At 47.9% G+C, this 16708-nt stretch overlaps 1 protein-coding gene across 1 annotated transcript in view; it reads left to right on the top strand.

The window, feature by feature from the left end:
* Positions 1 to 16708, top strand: part of ASTN2 (astrotactin 2) — a 276878-nt gene that overhangs the window by 231550 nt on the left and 28620 nt on the right. Inside the window, exon 21 of the mRNA XM_017740292.1 lies at positions 14566 to 14707. Coding sequence (XP_017595781.1) covers positions 14566 to 14707 — 142 coding nt within the window. The remainder of the gene's footprint in view (positions 1 to 14565; positions 14708 to 16708) is intronic.

Here is a 16708-nt window from a genome sequence, read left to right as displayed (position 1 = left end):
AAAGCACCAGTTGCTGTCAGATGGTTTGCATAGGCAGGGTGACATCAACTCCTTTTCTTTGGGATGGTGCTCTCCAGCCATTTTTTTAGGGCCTGTTTTCATTAGAAGTAGCTTTCGAAGTAATAATTTGCTAAATCAGGCCCTGAGCTGCTCAGTTTAACAAATTATTATTTATTTTTTATGAAGAATACATGGAAAGGGAATGGAAAATGGCCAGGTTGGAGCAGGCTGGGTGTTAATTCCAGTTCAGTGTCACCACCATCTTTGTGGTCATGGTTTAGTCATGTCCTCCTTTGCATATTAATTAAACTGGTGGGTCAGTAAGTGTTGTAAGTGCAGATTTGGATACTGTTTGTTTTTATGCTTCTGCAGTGTTGCTTTTGCAACATTTGTTTAGTTTTCATTCAATGCATAAAATATGGAGGGAACAAAAGGCTCATGCACATTGTATCGTGTAATTAGACAAGTAGCCAGATGTTAATTAATATATGAATATCGTTTTTATTTCCAATCGTCTGGCTGTGGTTTGAGCAAACCTATGTCCCCCAGCTGTTGCTACATGAGACACAGCCAGAGCAAAAACAGAGCTCGAGTTCAGCTGCTCTGTTCCCAGAACACAGACCATTACCCCAGCTGAAAGAGGAGCTGCTTCGGGGATGTGCTGTCCCCAGGCATGACACAGCAGTGTGACATTCTCCTGCTATCCAGTGGAGGGCAACAGGGGACACGCTCCCCGCTGTCTCCTCCAGCCAGTTTGGGCACCCCGTGGTGCCCTGGACTTTGTTCCCAGAAACCACAGTGCAGTGGGATTTCAGCTCCAGAGCAGTGGTGGTTTAAACATCAGCTGTGTGGCTCATGGTTGAGTCCCTGGAGCTTTCCAAAATTCAGCTCTGAGCAGCCATGCCCTGTCCCCACATTTGGCCCCACTTTGAAGAGGTTGGACTGGAGACTTTGTGATCTTCTGGCGAGGCAGGTAGTGGGCCACCACATTCAGCCTTTTGCTGTCAAAGGATTTTATTCTTCCTATTTCACCTGGAAGATCCTTTTAAAGAGATCCAGGAACTTCCTTTCCTTTTCTCCAGTTCCCATGTAGTTTTGCTGAGACCAGTCAGTGCATCCAGGTGTTCCTCCTTCTCCTCCTTTGTTTCTGCCTGGAGAAGTTCCTGCTAACAAAAGAACTATTTTATCTCCATCTTTAACTTAATTTGCATTATTAAATATTAAAATGCACTCAATTTCATTGCTATAGCCCTCAAGTTATTTCAATTTCTGTTGACTGATCCTCTGGTGCCCTAATAATGCACCCTTCATCGGTGCTGAAACCACTGCTGTATTTCCAGTGAGAAATAAGATTGATTACAGGGCTGAGCATTGAGGAGCTCTGATAGTGATAACTCAGTTCCCATCACTCTCTCCTCAGCATTGCCTGTTTTCATCCGTCCAAACTCAGTCCCTTATCTGCCGTATAATTCTGATAATTCCCATCTTTTCAAGCTTCCCTAATAATTACCTGTGTCGCATCATGGTGCCTCTGGATACCCAGATAAATTAGATTGTACCACAGTTCTCCTGTCTACGGAATGAACTGTCTCACTGAAGAAATGCATCAGGCTCATCTCACACAATTTACTAAACCTGGAGCTGTGGTTCATTCTCCTTCTCTTCATCTCATTAAAAGAAGAAAAAAAAAGAAAAGGGGGGGGGTCTATAATGCCATAAATTTCTCTCCCAAAGCTACACCTGTGCCTTGAATATCAGCAGTGAAAGCTGGGCTGTCCAACCTCTTTGCCCGTCACGTGTCCATGGATGCATTGACTTTCTCCAGGCATCCCACCTCCTGCTAAGCCAAGATGAAAGCCCGTGACTTTCTCAAAATTGTCTGCAAACTCCCTGACACTCTTCCAGTTTTCTGCTTTTCCTTCCCTCCCCCCCCTCTGCCTCCCAGTAGCTGGCACGAGGAGAATAACAGTGGAATCACCCACATTGCTGTGGTATGAGCAGGTTTCTCTCATATTATGTCTAAATAAATATTAATAAGAAAAATGGAATAAGAGCTCATTGACAAATTCAGCAAATATTTGCCTTTGCCATCCCTTTCCAGCCACCTGGCTCCCGCAGGAAAGTTTTGCCCTTTCTCAGACCAGCGTATTCAGGACATAAACACTCGGTTTATTTTCTTGGGAGGAGGAGGAAAATGAAAATAGCATTATGGGCCCTGAAGCCCACCTGTCACATTTTGGGTGGCTGCTACCTTGAGCCATGGCTTTTGTCTGTGCCTTCCAGTGATAAGTTATCACAGAAGTGGCCAGGATGGCCTTGAATGGTGCCCATGGGCCCATCTTGATAACCTGGAGTGCTTTTCCACACCCATGGAGGACCTGTGTGCCTAAAAAGCTCCCAGAATTAAGAGACTGAGTCTTCAAGATGATCGCTGCACTTGAAAAATTGAAACAGCAGCAATGGGCAGAAGGATTGAAGAGAAGGAAAACCAAGGATGTAACGGTGCCTGCTCAGTGGTGCTCAGTTCTCTGGTGCAGTTGACAAGGTGAGGATTGGTCAAAGCTTGGATTCAATGATCTTGGAAGTCTTTTCCAATCCTAATGATTCCATGTTTCTGTGATCCTTGCCTGGCACCCGGCCATGGCCACATGCAGCTCCCTGCAGCTCCTCCAGCCCAGCCTTGGCTGCTCCCTGCCATGGCTTTCACTCTGGGTGCTTGCTGGGCAGAGAGTGGGCAAAAATTGTTCCTGGGGCACCACATGGTGGCATTCCTCAGTCCTCCAAGGATGGAACAGTGCATCCCACCGTTGTCTTAACAAGACTGACTAGTCATTTATTACAAAGGAGGTTGCAGGAATCTGGGGTGGAAGCTACTCCCCAGACCACCTAATTCACAGTCAGCACCCCAGGCTGTTTTCAAGGCACAGCACATGCTGGAGAGATCAGACCTGCTGCTGGGAGGCTCCAGAAGTGGGACTAAGGCTGGTTTATCCATGTGTGTCAGTGGTTCTGTGTATATATATATCTGTATGTGTATAAAAGTGCATGTGTGTCTGTGTGTGTGTGTATTTTACTATGTTAAGCTATAAACTGTATGGGTTAGGTATGAATTAGAACCTTATAAAATGTGTTTACTCATTCTGTGTAACTCAAAGCAGGGATTAAACAGTAGGAAAAACTGACCGGGAGAATTTTCCAAGCAGAAAAAGTTTTACAGCTCTCATTGTGAAGTGCAGAGGAAGGACTTTTTTTTTCTCTTTTTTTTATTTTTTTGTATTTAGGTTTTTTTCAGGGCAAGTATTTTCTGTTTGAATTTTTATGGTTATTAGATAAAAGGAGGGAGAGGGGGGCAGCTGAAGAGGAAGGAGGAATGGAAGAATAGCAGGAGAGCATTTGGGCAGGCAGAATTCGCCCCAGGCACCTGAGCCCCATATTCTTCTCTCCATCTCTTGTGGCAATGTACTTTCTGTGCCAGTGGCATCCAGGAGGGCCTCCCCATGGCATGCAGTGCTCCTAAACAGGCCCTGCTTTTCTCATCTCCTTGAAGGCATCTTTTACAGGGAAAACAGGGTCACATAATGCTGCCGAATTTAAAGGGAATGGGTGTGGGAAAGGAGCAGTGGAAGCAGAAGCAGCAGGGAGATGAGGCTCTCAGTGACTGAGCGTCTCAGAAAGGGGGAGAAGAGAGAGAGGAGCAGGAAATGGGGATGGATTGAAGTCTTACAGACTGTTGGCCCTCCTTCTCATAAAGAAAGTCTGGACAAAGCACACAGGGAATAACCTCACCATTATCAAGTGAGTCATCCTAGGTCACTTGAGTGATGTTTGATAAAGAGCAAGGTGTCTTGCAACATGGAACCATTTCATTTCTTATTTCCTTCTCGTCTTTGATACAACTTTGGTTCTGCACCCTCTCTTTAGTCTCTTCTACCTTGCAGTTCTTGCTGCCTTGGTGAATCATCCCTGTCTGCAGGACCGGTGATCCTTGCATAGTTAACAGAGCCTGACTCACTCTCCTCTACATGTTATTTCCACAGAAGGTTGGGTTTGGGTTGTTGGGGTTTGGGTTAGGTTTTTTTTTTCCACTTCGCTTTATGAACATTTTCCAGGGGACTGGGGAAAGGGAGGGGAGAAGAGAGACCTGAGAGGGTTCATTGTTTTGGTAATTTTCCCTACTGCTAAATGTCAGCATCCTATGCTTGATGCTTCGGATATGGAGTAACAGGGCTTCTATTTCAGGCTTTGCAAGGGATGGGAGAGACTCATCTTATCTCTCTAACATGGCCCAAGTGATGTTTGGGTTCTATTTAGGGATTTGAAGAAAAGAGGGAAGTGATAACCTCACTGTATGAGCTCCGGGTTGGGTACCTGGCCCTGGCTTCCCTCGTCAGCACAGATCCTGGAACAGCCCTGGAATCCATTTACCACTTGGCTTAATCCTGCTCTGCTCATTCTGGGAATCTGTCTTTTGTCATCTGAGTGGTCAGATGTTGCACAGTTTCTGGTGATGACACGTCTCCAACGAGCCATCCGAAAGGGATCAGTGATCCTGGGGGTGGGAAGTGTGCCCAGATACCTCACTTTGCCAAGGACATCTAGGAGTCAAAGGGCTGTTCCCACCAGAATGGGCTCCCAGGTCACACTGTCCATCGGATCCGACTACAGACATCTCCCCTTCCCTGTGGATGACAGGATTGATTTGCTGTGGTTTCTAGGATGACTTAAAATTGGGAGCAGAAGGCATTGCCTTGCCGACATCCTGCTGTGTGCCAATGGCAGGTGTCCTCAGTGCCTGGAGTTTGCACGCTTGTAAGAAAGGGTTAATAGTCCTTTAGGGATGAAAATCAGCTATCAGTGGGGAGAGAGCTGGATTGGGGCTCTGGTTATAGCCTCAGATTTGCTTTTTCCCTGCTACTTTGGAAAAGCAGTTTCCTTTCTCTTCACCCATGTTCCTTTGCCTGCGGTCTGTCACGACACTGCAGCCGCTGCGACACCGTGTGTCACGACAGAGCTCGTGTCCTGGTGTAAATGACACTGTCAGTGGTATTAATGGCCTACATGGAGTCTCTGCATGTCACACACCTCATTGGCATGGGTTTGGTCCTCGAGATCACCTCATTTTACGAAATTACAGATTATAGTCTGTAATTATAAGCTGTCCTCATGAGCAGCGGGCCTGTGCAGGGGGACAGGAGATCCTGTCTGACCTTGCAGTCTTAGTGGAAAAGGTGGAAGGATTGCTGAGATGGTGATGGGTGCTGAGGTAGACTCCTCACAAGTGAGAGATTCCCAGCTCTTCCCTCTTTTCTTGTGCCTTCTAATGGATCAAAACTGTGAAGAAAAATGTTAACTTCATTTTTGGAAAACCAATTAATGAATTACTCATGAGCTGTGCTAAGAAAGCTGTTGTGAATGTACTTCAGTAATTCAGGTAATTCCTTGTTCAAGAGCTGATGTCAACTCTTGCATATGTTAGTCCTTACCAAGTGGGTCTTTTCTAGCTTCTGAGTTGGGTCAGATAATTGCTTATTTTTTCAGTTTTGTCTTGGTATCACCTCTGGCTTCTCTTGTGATGCCTGTTTGGGTAAATGGAGAGTTATGGGAAGAGGCACAGCCAAATGAGAGGCTTTGTCCTCTGAGTCTGAGGTAACAACATATCTACAAAAATATTTAGAACTCGCTGTGTTTGCACAAGTTTTAACCTTGGTCCTGCAAGCATGTACATTAGTTTATCTGGCACACGAGTGTAATGGAACAACTCACATGAGTAAAGCTAAACATGTGTAAATGTTTGCAAGATACGGGTCAATAATTCTTTGGAAATCATAGCAAACCAACCGTCTATTTTCTTACACAGTGCTGTTCTCCAGCCCGCCTCAGACAAGTGATCAAGAATATCTGTAATAATCATTATGGTGTTGTTGTTCCAGAGAGCTCACAGCCAGGATGCAGAAACTCAACAAGTGTAAATTGTTATTGTTCCATTGACTTCAAGGGAGCTACAGGAGGTTTTATGAGCTGAGGATCTATCCCCCCACTCTCAAATGTCCAAAACTGCAGAGTAGGGCCAAATAAGAGATCTGCTTCCATGCAGGTTCCTCCATAAGGACCAATTTTTTAAGTCTTCGTTGGATAACAGCCTGCAGGTTTGGCTGCAGTTGGGCTTGCTGAGTGCTTAGGAATGTACTGGTCCAAAGTCTGATCACTAATTCATCAGCATCTCTGCACATGACCTCTGTTTAGAATAAATAGGACCAAAAATATTTAAATATTTGAAATATTTAAAGAAGATTTTTTTTAAATCTGTTGCCATTGTAGATAGTGGTTTGGTCCACTTTCCAGGCTGTGAAGTCTAAGAAGGGACTGGGAACAGGGTCAGGCAACAGTGGCAATACAGAAGCCCAGAAATTACACTTTCCCAGTAAGTGCAAGGATATGTGAAGCACAGACTAGTTGATGGCTTCTCACCATAGGTTTACATGAATCTGATTTGAAAAATTACCCAAGATAATTATGTTTTTAGCAATTAATTGCATGCTGATTTTCATTCTAGGAATTGCTCCTTTCTCTTCCTGCTGGTTTGTCATTTCAGTATTTGTTACCTTTCTTTAGGAAGCTTCCCAGGATTTGTCCTCAGACATAGCTCGTGGTGAAAGCTGCTCCCCTTCAAATTTAGCCCTCTTAATCCCAGCAGAAGATGAAATCTCACAACCCTCTGGACTGGTGGAGCTCAGGTCCCTGGTGCAGTGTTCACATCCAAAATTTGGGAGTCATTTTTGGATAGTAGCTCAGTCCCCCAGGAGCGACAAGAGTGTGCTGGTCATTTAAGGAGAGCGAGGTTATGATTGATTCAGGTTTTGTTGCCATCTCTGCAGTGTCTGACACATCAGTTCATGCTGGAGAAGAGTGGCTCTGGGGCTGGAGCAGGGCTGGTGGGATTCCTGGTGAGCGTAAGGCTCCGTGCAGACCCTGGATCTGCTACAGGCTGCCAGCTACGGGCCTTGGGGACCACCAAGTGGTCTGCACCATTGGTCCAGTGTTAGAAATCTCCAGTTTAAAAGAAGCTAAATATGAAAGGAAAGTAAGAATGAGGGTGGGAGCGAGATCTGTGGTGATGAGAGTGAGAACTCGCTCTATGGTGATGGACAAAATCTGCCAGACAAGAGGTATCTGAGGACAAAGCTTTGCTTCGTGCCTGCACAACTCCCAGTACAAATGGGTTCCCACCTTGAGCTGAAATCAAGTAACTATTTTGACATGCTGCAGAGCCCGAGACAACCTCCAGGGAATAGAGACATTCACTTGGACTCTCCACCGTGCTAATGTGAATACGTGGCTTTGAGATTGGAACTGGCTCATGCCTGGATGTCTCTGAGCGTAGCAGAGTCAGCTCGTGTCTGGCTGGGGCTGACCCTTAGCAACCCAGTGAACCTTGAGAAATCCTGGAGGGCTCACAGCACAGAACGAAATGCTTTAATTCTCCCTCTCCTCCAGCAGCACACTGCCTTGGGGATGCATTTTTACATGAGTTGAAGCATTTTTGAAGCATGTCTGAGGTCTTAGATATTGACTGTGAAAGACCTGTGATAAGCAGTCTGTGGAGAGCTCAGGTGAAGGAGCGGGGAGTCCTACTGATGACCCTGAGAGAAGAATACACCCATGATTAACCTTGTGTATCATAGAACATTGCAGCTCATCCAAATTAAGACCATTTCCTTCTGTTTGACTGGCTCTCTTGATAAAGAACAGCTCATCCTTCAGCTCCATGTGGTAACTCCATGCTAGTTCCAGCCCTGAAGAGCACCAGTGAAGGCATTTAAGAGACTTCTGTGACACTGGAATGCACCTTCTGCTCTTAGCTCAGCTAAAGCCTTGCTCCTTAAATTTAGCCATCTGCAAATGCTGTCTTCTATCTGCAGAGGACCTGGTGATGGAAACCTAGAGGAGATGGGGGCCCAGAGGAGATGGAAGCCTGGAGGAAAGCTCTTCATCATTATTAATATGGCTGGTAGCATACACACAGGAATCAAATTCCCTAAAATCATTAACTTAAAAAAGGTGGAGCTGTTCAGGGAACTGCAATTTGCACCTTTGTACAGGTTGGGAAGTGAAGCACAAGCTGTGCCCAAAGTTGCAGCATAATCACTGGCTTTTCTGCCTTAGCCTAGACAACCTGTGCCCAGCCAGAGGGATTCCTGATGGATGTGTCTTTGAGAAAAGCCGTGACAAAGAAATTATTCCTGAGGCTACAGGGTTTGGGGGCATGGGATTTAGGCTCCCATCTAACATGAGAGGCTGGCATGCATGGATGCTCCCAGAATGTGGGCAGAAATTTTTTAGTAATAACTGGGCCTTTTTATTTCTTTTATCATCTGGCAAGCCATGTAGGGAAGGAGGTTTTGACATCATTCCTCTAGGATCAGTAGGGGTGGTTTGCTTTTAATGATCTAGGCAGCGAGACAGACCATCTGCTGATGTAAATCGGAACAGCTCCGTCGCCTGAAGTTATGTTACACTAATTTAAATCAGCCCATCATTTCCAAGACAAACCAACCACCTTTCACTGCCTTCCCCTGCCGAGTGCCAGATCCAAAGCACATTAAACCCAGGTACAACCCCATGGTGGGGGAGCCACCGTGCAAACCTGTGCTCCACATCCACTCATCCAAAAACCCGGTCCCAGCCTTCTGCTCACAGCCCTCCTCTGAACCTCCCCTCCTTGGAGGGAAAGCCCCAGGGGAAGAAGAGGGTGAGGCAAGGACCCCCAAAAGGTGACAGACTTGGAGGGCTGAGCATGCCATTTGGTTCCTCATTTCAGGAACCAAAACCTGGCAAGGGGAAGTGGAGTAAGGTCTCTTTTTCCATCTGCTGCGCTGGCGTTGCTCTGGAGGTCACTGCTGGGGATGGAGGTCCTCGCTGGGCCCCATCTGCCCTCTCTGGGCTCCCTCATTTATGCCCACTTGGGCCTCTGACATTCTACTCTGTTTTTCTTTCCTTGAAAATGGATCGGGAATTGGGAGCCGCTGCGCAGGAACGCGCCTGTTCCCCATTACAGCTCCACCGGGGCTGTAACACGATCGTGCCTGCTCCATACCCACACAGATATTTATTTATCCATACAGCCTTTCTCCTTGTTTTCATTAAGTTAGGCAGAAAAGGTTAATCTTTCTTCTGCTAAAGCTTCAAAACCAACCAAACTAAATAAAATATGATTTCTTTCATTTCTTTTTTAAAGGACACTCTCTCTCTTTTTTTTTTTTCCCCCCTTAAGTACCAGAATGAGGTCACAGTCAGAGATGCCACAAGAGTAAATTGAAAACAGGTTGAAAAAAAGCAAAGGGGAGAAAGACAGGGAGAGAAAACCACAACCAGGAGAAAGCGCCTGGTAACGTTGCAGGGTTGGTTTCATCCAACCCAGTAAAGAAGCTGTCAAGACAGAGACATTGATGCCTTCCTACTTTCCCCTTCATGCTCTTTCTAGGAATCTTGAAGGTGAATGGCAGCAGGGAGGCCTCCTCTCGTCTTAATTTCCACTTTGGTTCGCAGCGCCTGGGTTTTCTCCATGCTGCTCTTGGCACAGGGATGTGGGCTGAAGGTGTGGGAACGCCTGTGAGGGTCCCAGAGCTTCCTTTTGCTCCTCGAGCCTCCTGGAGGCTCCTGGCCTCGCTTTCTTGTTTAGTCTGGTTGAACTCAGCGCTGTAGCTCGGGTTGTCCTTGGTGGGATGGTTGATAGGTGATTCATCCAGCCTGCTGTCCGCAACTGCTGGGCGCTGGCGCGGCCGCAGTGGAAGGACTGAGGCAGACTGAGGCTGTTGGATGCTGTGTGTGAGCCTGCTCCCAGCCATTTTCATTCCTCAGCCCCTGTTCCTGCCCGTCTGAGCCTCCTGCCACGAGAAATGTGCTCTCTGGAGAGCACATTGCCAGCTCAGCCTTGCAGACAGGCAGTGGAGCTGGGGATGTCCTCTTCCTCCTTCTCCTCCAGGGATGGAGTTGAGTTCCTAGGTGGTTATTCCAGAGTGTCACCAGTGGGTTGAGCCCCAGCTATGCCTGCTGTGGCCAGGAGAAGCTTGCAAACCTTCCCAGAATGGGAATGACCCCTCTGCAAGCTCCAAGTGTGCTTTTTGTTATTTCCCTCTGTTTTAAGGAGAGCCACACCACCAGAGTCAGTGTAGAAGATGCTTAGAAAACCAAAAAGAGGAGATTTGCCAAACTCCACAGCCATGCCTGTGGATGAGGATGAGGCAGTAGCAAGGGGTTGCACTGGAGAGAGAAGGGAAATGCCACCTGCTGCATCTTCCTGACAGTTATTAGTAGAGCGGAGATGGATTTTCAAAAGCTGCCTGGGGAAGTGGATGGTTTGGGGCAGATCAGCCCGGAGAAGGCAAGGAAATGAGGGGGAAGAGAGTCTTGCAGGGATATTAACTCCTTGCTCTTCAGAGTGTCAGCATCCCATAGCTGAGCACCATTGCCCCATAACCTGTCATCAGTGAGCAGCAAGTGACATTTTTTGCTCTGTGCACAACATTTTCCATGGTGATATTGAGCTCTGCTCTGGGTTTTTTTTTTACTACTGAGAAGTGAACACAGGTGAGGCATTCTCAGAGGAGCCAGTTATTTGTCCTTGATATCTGTAACAGCTTATTGCTTTATTTAGTGTGACATCAATTATTTATTACTATTAATGAAGGACACAGATGTCTGTCTGGTCAATAAAATATCTCCTACTCCACAGAGATGATCTACTTAGCTATCATTTACTCTGCAGAGAACCTTTGGATTCTTTCTGAAATTTAATAACGTGAGCAAAGATACTCAGGCAATCTAGAAGGTTTGTGCTTCAGGGCTGCTTTGGGAGGCTGAAATCCTTCTTTATATTTGCTGGCGGGGTGTGTGAGAACACAAGACCAGACGGGAAAAAGAAGCCCCTTTGCTTTCCATCACAAGCTACTTATCCATGTAATCCCTTTTATAAAGTGATCAAACTCCTTCTTAAAAGATGGTTGGGTTATTTGCCCTGTGCAGGGGTAGACCAACCATTTATCCATGTCCAATTTACTTCCTCTTGCCATTACTGCCCATTAGCCTAACTATTCCTTTTCCATCTGAGTGCCTGCCCTGTTGATGTGTTCACAGTCGTGTGTCTCTATTTGGCCTTTTTTTCCTGTTCTTCTTAGTAAATTTGGGCTTTTTGTTGTTTCCCCGTGAAATCTTCTCTCCTCTTTTCCTGTGCCTTGGTCTTGAGCACAGTTGAGGAACGCTGTGCACTGAGCTCTTACGTGGCCTCGTGCAGTTGGGTCAGTGCTCTCCTGCTGCTACATCATCCCATGATCACTTTTTCTTGGCAGGGCAACATTACTAGTCAATTAAGTGGCCCAAGCGTCCAAAGCCAGGTTGGACAAGGCTTGGAGAAACCTGGTCTAGTGGAAGGTCCCTGCCTGTGTTGGAGGGGGCAGGGGGAAGGTGGGGTGAAAGGAGATGACCTTTCATGTCCCTTCCAGTTCAAACCACTCTCTGATTCTATGATAATCCTCTCATCATTCCAGCAAAAGCAGCTGTTGCCTTAGCTCTGTTCCACTGACAAGGTTCCAGTCTAAATCTAGGGAATACCTTGTTGTCTGCTCCTAGAGAAGGCTCAGGAAATTTCATTCCGCTGCTCGCAGAGCACTGAGGACTGAATGATCTCTGCCTTCTCTTGTGTGAGATGAACAAACGCAGTCTCCGTGTGCTCTGCTTTGCCCAGGGGAGAGCACGGAATAGCAGCTCCCTGTGCTGGCTGCAGACTGACAGCTCTGGGTAGCTGGCTTGTCCCCAGGGTGTCCCTTCCCTGTCTTTGCTCCATGGTCTGTGCAGTCTGGCGCCACCAGTGATCTCACTGCTCCTTATACCGGTACAGAAAAATCCCAGCTTTAGGGCTGACGTTCCAGCATCTTTGTTAGCATCTATTTTGCTGTTTTCATAATAACCTCTTTGCTTTGCAGAGCCAACAAGAGTGGAGAGTTCCCCAGAGGTTCAGGATTGAGAAAAAAGCACCCTCTTGCTTTGTGGATTTTGTTGCAAGGGTTTTGGCTCAATCCAAGTGGAGACACATGGCAGACCCTGAAAGCTTCATTTCCTCCCGTGCAGGGGGACAGAAATGCACTCCACTGCCTGGGCAGGTCTGATCCATGGCAAACCAGACCACTGTGGGAGGCAGCTGCTCCCTGCCAGCCTGTTCCCTCAAAACTACCCAGAAAGACCAATGAGGATGAGCTTTCGGAAGCTAGTGGGTGTCTTAGAGAGAGTTAGCTGTGCAATTTTAATCACAGAATGGTCTGTGTTGGAGAGGACCTGAAAGATCATCTCATTCCAACTGCCCTGCCATGGCCTGCCCTGCCCTTCCACTAGACCAGGTTTCTCCAAGCCCTGTCCAACCTGGCCTTAATACAGTCTTTGAGTCAGTGGCTGCACATGACATTTTCCTTCTCATTTCCAGTCTCCTGCAAGTCTGGTTCCACCCTCTCCCTGTCTCAGCCCATCCCATCTCTTGTGCTCCCTGGCACAGATGTCCTGGCTGATGCTCCTACCCGGGGACTGCCCAGTCCAAATTTCCCCTTGGCCTTGCCCCAGCTCTCATTGCAATCTCTGCCCAGCTATTTTCTTCCCTAGCCCTCATCAACTGCTTAGAGAAAGGTGTGAGATCCCACAGCATTCATCCATGGGATGATCTGTCCCGCCATGAAGCTTCTTCCTGGTCAGAAGGGAAGTTTCTTGAGGCTGGAAGAGCCTTAAAACCCCTTGCTCTACTTCAACAACACATTCTGGTCCTGATTCTTTGTTGGTGATTCATCAGGTTTGTAAGTCACAGCAGAGTCTGTTCCCAGTGACTCCTGGTGACAGGGAGTTCCCCAATCCAGCCCAACGTCGTAGGAAAAGGGGTGGAAATGAAAGTTGGAAATGAGCAATAGGGGTTTGTTTGCTTAAACCGTAAACCCAGAGCTGAGGGACTTGCTCAAGGCCGGGCAGCGCTCGTGACTTCCAGGCAGGGATTTTCCTGCTGCCAACCCAACCTGCCTGTTGAGTTGTCTTGGGATTTGGGACAGACCTGGGGCCAGGAGCTGGGTTGAGCTACAGAGACTGGTGACAGAGCTGCCTGAAAAAGTCTGGAAAGAACAAGTCGTGCTGGGAGCATTAAAATGAATAATTAAGGCTTGGATTCCTTCAGGGAGGAAAAGAATTTATTGCTGCTCTTTTCTCTAGCCAAGGGGGACATTTGTTACTGAGTTGTGTATTTTGAGACAGGACGCAAATGCGGTTTGGGGGGCTGGGGATGAGGGGATTTTTTTCTTCTACCTGGATAATCCAGCTTCACAGTGGGATGTTCTGGGCTGGTTATACCACTGGCTTGTTCCTTAGGGTCTGTACCAAGAACCTGGACTGGTGCTTTGTTTCAGTACTCCTCAGTCACTTTTGCCTTTAAAAAAATAAAGTGCTGAGAGGGGAATTCTCCTCCTCCCTCTGCTGCGATGTCTTGACATTTCCACAAGCACGAGGTACCCGGCACAGCAATCTGGGCCCAGGCTGGCTTACACCAGCATAATTCTGTCATCTACAGCAGCCCTTGCTCCGATTCCCATCACTGGGAATAGGGCACAGCCTGGGCAGCTGCTCTGTCTTAGTTTCCTCCATGGTACCTCGGGCTTTCAGTTACACCAGTGTGAAATGGGAATTAAATGCAATGAGCTCTAACCAATAGACAGGCTGCCCACTGCGAGGAGACAGGTTGCACAGCAGTGGATAGTCATGCCCAAAAACCTTAATAAATGGAGCGTTTTCAGTTTCAGCTGGGTCATGATCTAAGTGTTTAATAGGCTTTATAAACCAGAAGACCAAAAAGAAAGGTTTTTCAGTATTTTTAATTAGCGGCTCTTTTCTTCGAATGCTTATAAAGAAGAAAGTGTTCTTCAGCACAACTGAAGGAGCTCCAGTCAGAGCTCCAGGAGCTGGCAGAGTGCAGATGAAAGGGAACGCAAAGCTACTGACTGTCATTGAATTTAAAAAAAATAAATCCATCACATTGAGAGCAATTCCGCCCAAGCACCAAAAAAGTCTTTTTGGCTGTTAGTACAACATAGCAGAAACACATTTTGCTGTGGCACGTAATTTTTGGAAAAGGCCATGCCCTGTTCAAGAGCTGGACATGCAGCAAGGGCAGGAGATCCCTGTTTAGCCAGGCTTACACATCATCCGGGGCCCATCCCTGGATGGTGATTCTTCCTGCAGTGTCTGCAGTGAGGCCCCACGTCCCCTCTGTGCTGTGATTGTACCTGGCCAAGCAGTGACTTAGCCCTGGCCCCCGTTCCCACCAAGGGTCCCTGCTACAGCTGATGGCCCAGGTGTGTTTCCTACTTGCTGTGTCCACAGGGGACATTGTCCACACAGACTTGGGGCATTCCACAGCCACAGCCAGCTTGAGTTTGTTGATTGCCTGTCCTGTATAGAGATGTTTCTACAGTGATTTTTAAGTGGTCAGCAGTAGTTCTACGCCTGTATTGATGTTCTGGTCTCGCTCCTCTCTTTGCTTTGCAGGAGAATCCTTGAGCTTTGCGGATGATTTGCTCTCTGGCCTCGCGACCTCCTGTGTGGCAGCGGGTCGGAGCCACGGAGATGTCCCTGAAACCAGCCTCTATTCAGTCATTTTCAAGTGCCTGGAACCAGATGGTCTGTACAAGTAAGGAGAGATGTGTGGGGAGCTGCTGGGGGCAAGGAGGGATCTCCAATGCTGTTACTGAGTTGTTATTGACCTTTTTGGTCAGCAGTGTGTTACACCAGACAAATGGTCAGACTCTTCCTGTTGCTCTGGGTGTTACACTCAGCTGGTGAAATGGGAAATCAGTGTCTGCCAGTACAGTGCTGGAGGCACTGGGAGTCAGTGGGAGACTCCAGGATAACACCTGCGTTCAGTGTTCTGGGTTTCCAGGTCCATGCCTGTGGACAGGGTTGTCTCTCGTGGGTGAACTGAGCTGATGTCAGTTTGGAGCAAGTTGCCAAGTGCCTGGTGGGATGAAATAGATGGCAAAAGTGTGACAGGGGTTTCTATAAGTTGCTGTTTCTCTTAGTAGGACGTACAGCAGATCAGAGACACCAAATCCTTCTGCCCACCACCCAGATACTGTGGACATTTCACTCTTCTGAGACATTTTTTGGGGGTTGAATTTTCTATTTTAATCTCATGGATTAATTAGTTTCCAGAGCAAAGGGATAATGTGAACATCTGAATTTTAACTTCTCCTTTGGTATCATTTGGGCAGGGTCTGGGCTTTCCAACCTGGCTCGTTAGCCAGGGCATCCTGTGTATTGAGAGGGATATCAGGAGTCAGATCAGTAAGAGAGGAAAAATAGAGCAAAGAGGCCAGGAGACAGAGGAGAGACAGAGTAAGTAAGAGAGAAACACCCAGGGCTTAATGTCAGAGCGACTGCAATAATTAAAACACATTTGGTAGTGAGTAATGAAACTTTTTATGGGACCACAAAAGCATTTAAAGCAAGAGCTGGCAAATAGTCTGTCAGCGAGAACTTTTTAAGACCTTGATTAATACTTTCCCTCCACCACCCCCCAGTTAAGTATGTTGACAGCCTCCAAAGCCTTTATTGCACATCCCTGGAGCAGGGCTGTCTCCAGGAGTGGGCTCCAAGTGATACCTCTTGCCATTTAATAATATCAGACATTTTCTTGTTAAATATCTATAATGCATAAATATAATTATTAATATCTCTGGAAACTGAGCTGCTCTGAAAAGGTGCCAGGGAGAGGCTGGAGCAACCACAGAGCTCGCTAATAACCCTACGCCCATAAAACTGGCCCGTTGTGAGCTCTCAGCTCCCAGCTGCCAGGGGCACTGGGAGAGAGAAGAGCCACTGGGTTTGATGGAGTTGCTGCCGTGGTGAACACACGGAGCTGGGAGCCAGCAGGTCTGGCTCTTGGGCAGCCCGGGCTGCCAAGTAATCTTCCCCATCTGCCAGGCAGGGGTATTTGCACTCACCCGTCACTTTAGGGGCTCTGTGATCTAATTCCTGGTGTCTGCAAGGGGCTGGGAGAGCCTTGGGTGGAAGATGGAGGGCTTTGTCCAGGGTTTTGTCATCCCTGTGGTCAAAGCCAGGCTTCTGCTTCCCAGTCCCAAGGCACATTGCCATGGAGGTGGTCAGCAGAGTTGGCCCTGAGCCCTGGGGGTGGCTCCTGCTCTGTGGGTGCCCCTGGGCAAGGGACAGCAGCTTTTGTGGTGAGCCATGGCTGCAGGCAGCCAGCAGGCAGCAGTCCCCTGGCACCAGGGAGTTCTGGAGCTCATCCTGTGTGGGGACAGGCCCCGGGGTGACGCACAGTGCTGGCTCTGTCCCACAGCTCATGCTCAGCAGGGCTTGGCTCTGCGCTCCCAGGGCGGTGCACATGGATGGACACATGCTGGTGTGGGCACCTCTGGGGCATGGACCCACCTTCCTGGGCATCCAGGGCAGCAGTCCCCTGGCACCAGGGAGTTCTGGAGCTCATCCTGTGTGGGGACAGGCCCCGGGGTGACGCACAGTGCTGGCTCTGTCCCACAGCTCATGCTCAGCAGGGCTTGGCTCTGCGCTCCCAGGGCGGTGCACATGGATGGACACATGCTGGTGTGGGCACCTCTGGGGCATGGACCCACCTTCCTGGGCATCCAGAAAGAATGCATGTGGGCACACCACA

The sequence above is a fragment of the Corvus brachyrhynchos genome, unplaced genomic scaffold (genome assembly GCF_000691975.1).
Source record: "Corvus brachyrhynchos isolate BGI_N302 unplaced genomic scaffold, ASM69197v1 scaffold305, whole genome shotgun sequence".
Classification (NCBI taxonomy): domain Eukaryota; kingdom Metazoa; phylum Chordata; class Aves; order Passeriformes; family Corvidae; genus Corvus; species Corvus brachyrhynchos.
The sequence above is the reverse complement of the archived record's forward strand: the minus strand, read 5'-3'. Positions and strand labels throughout refer to the sequence as shown.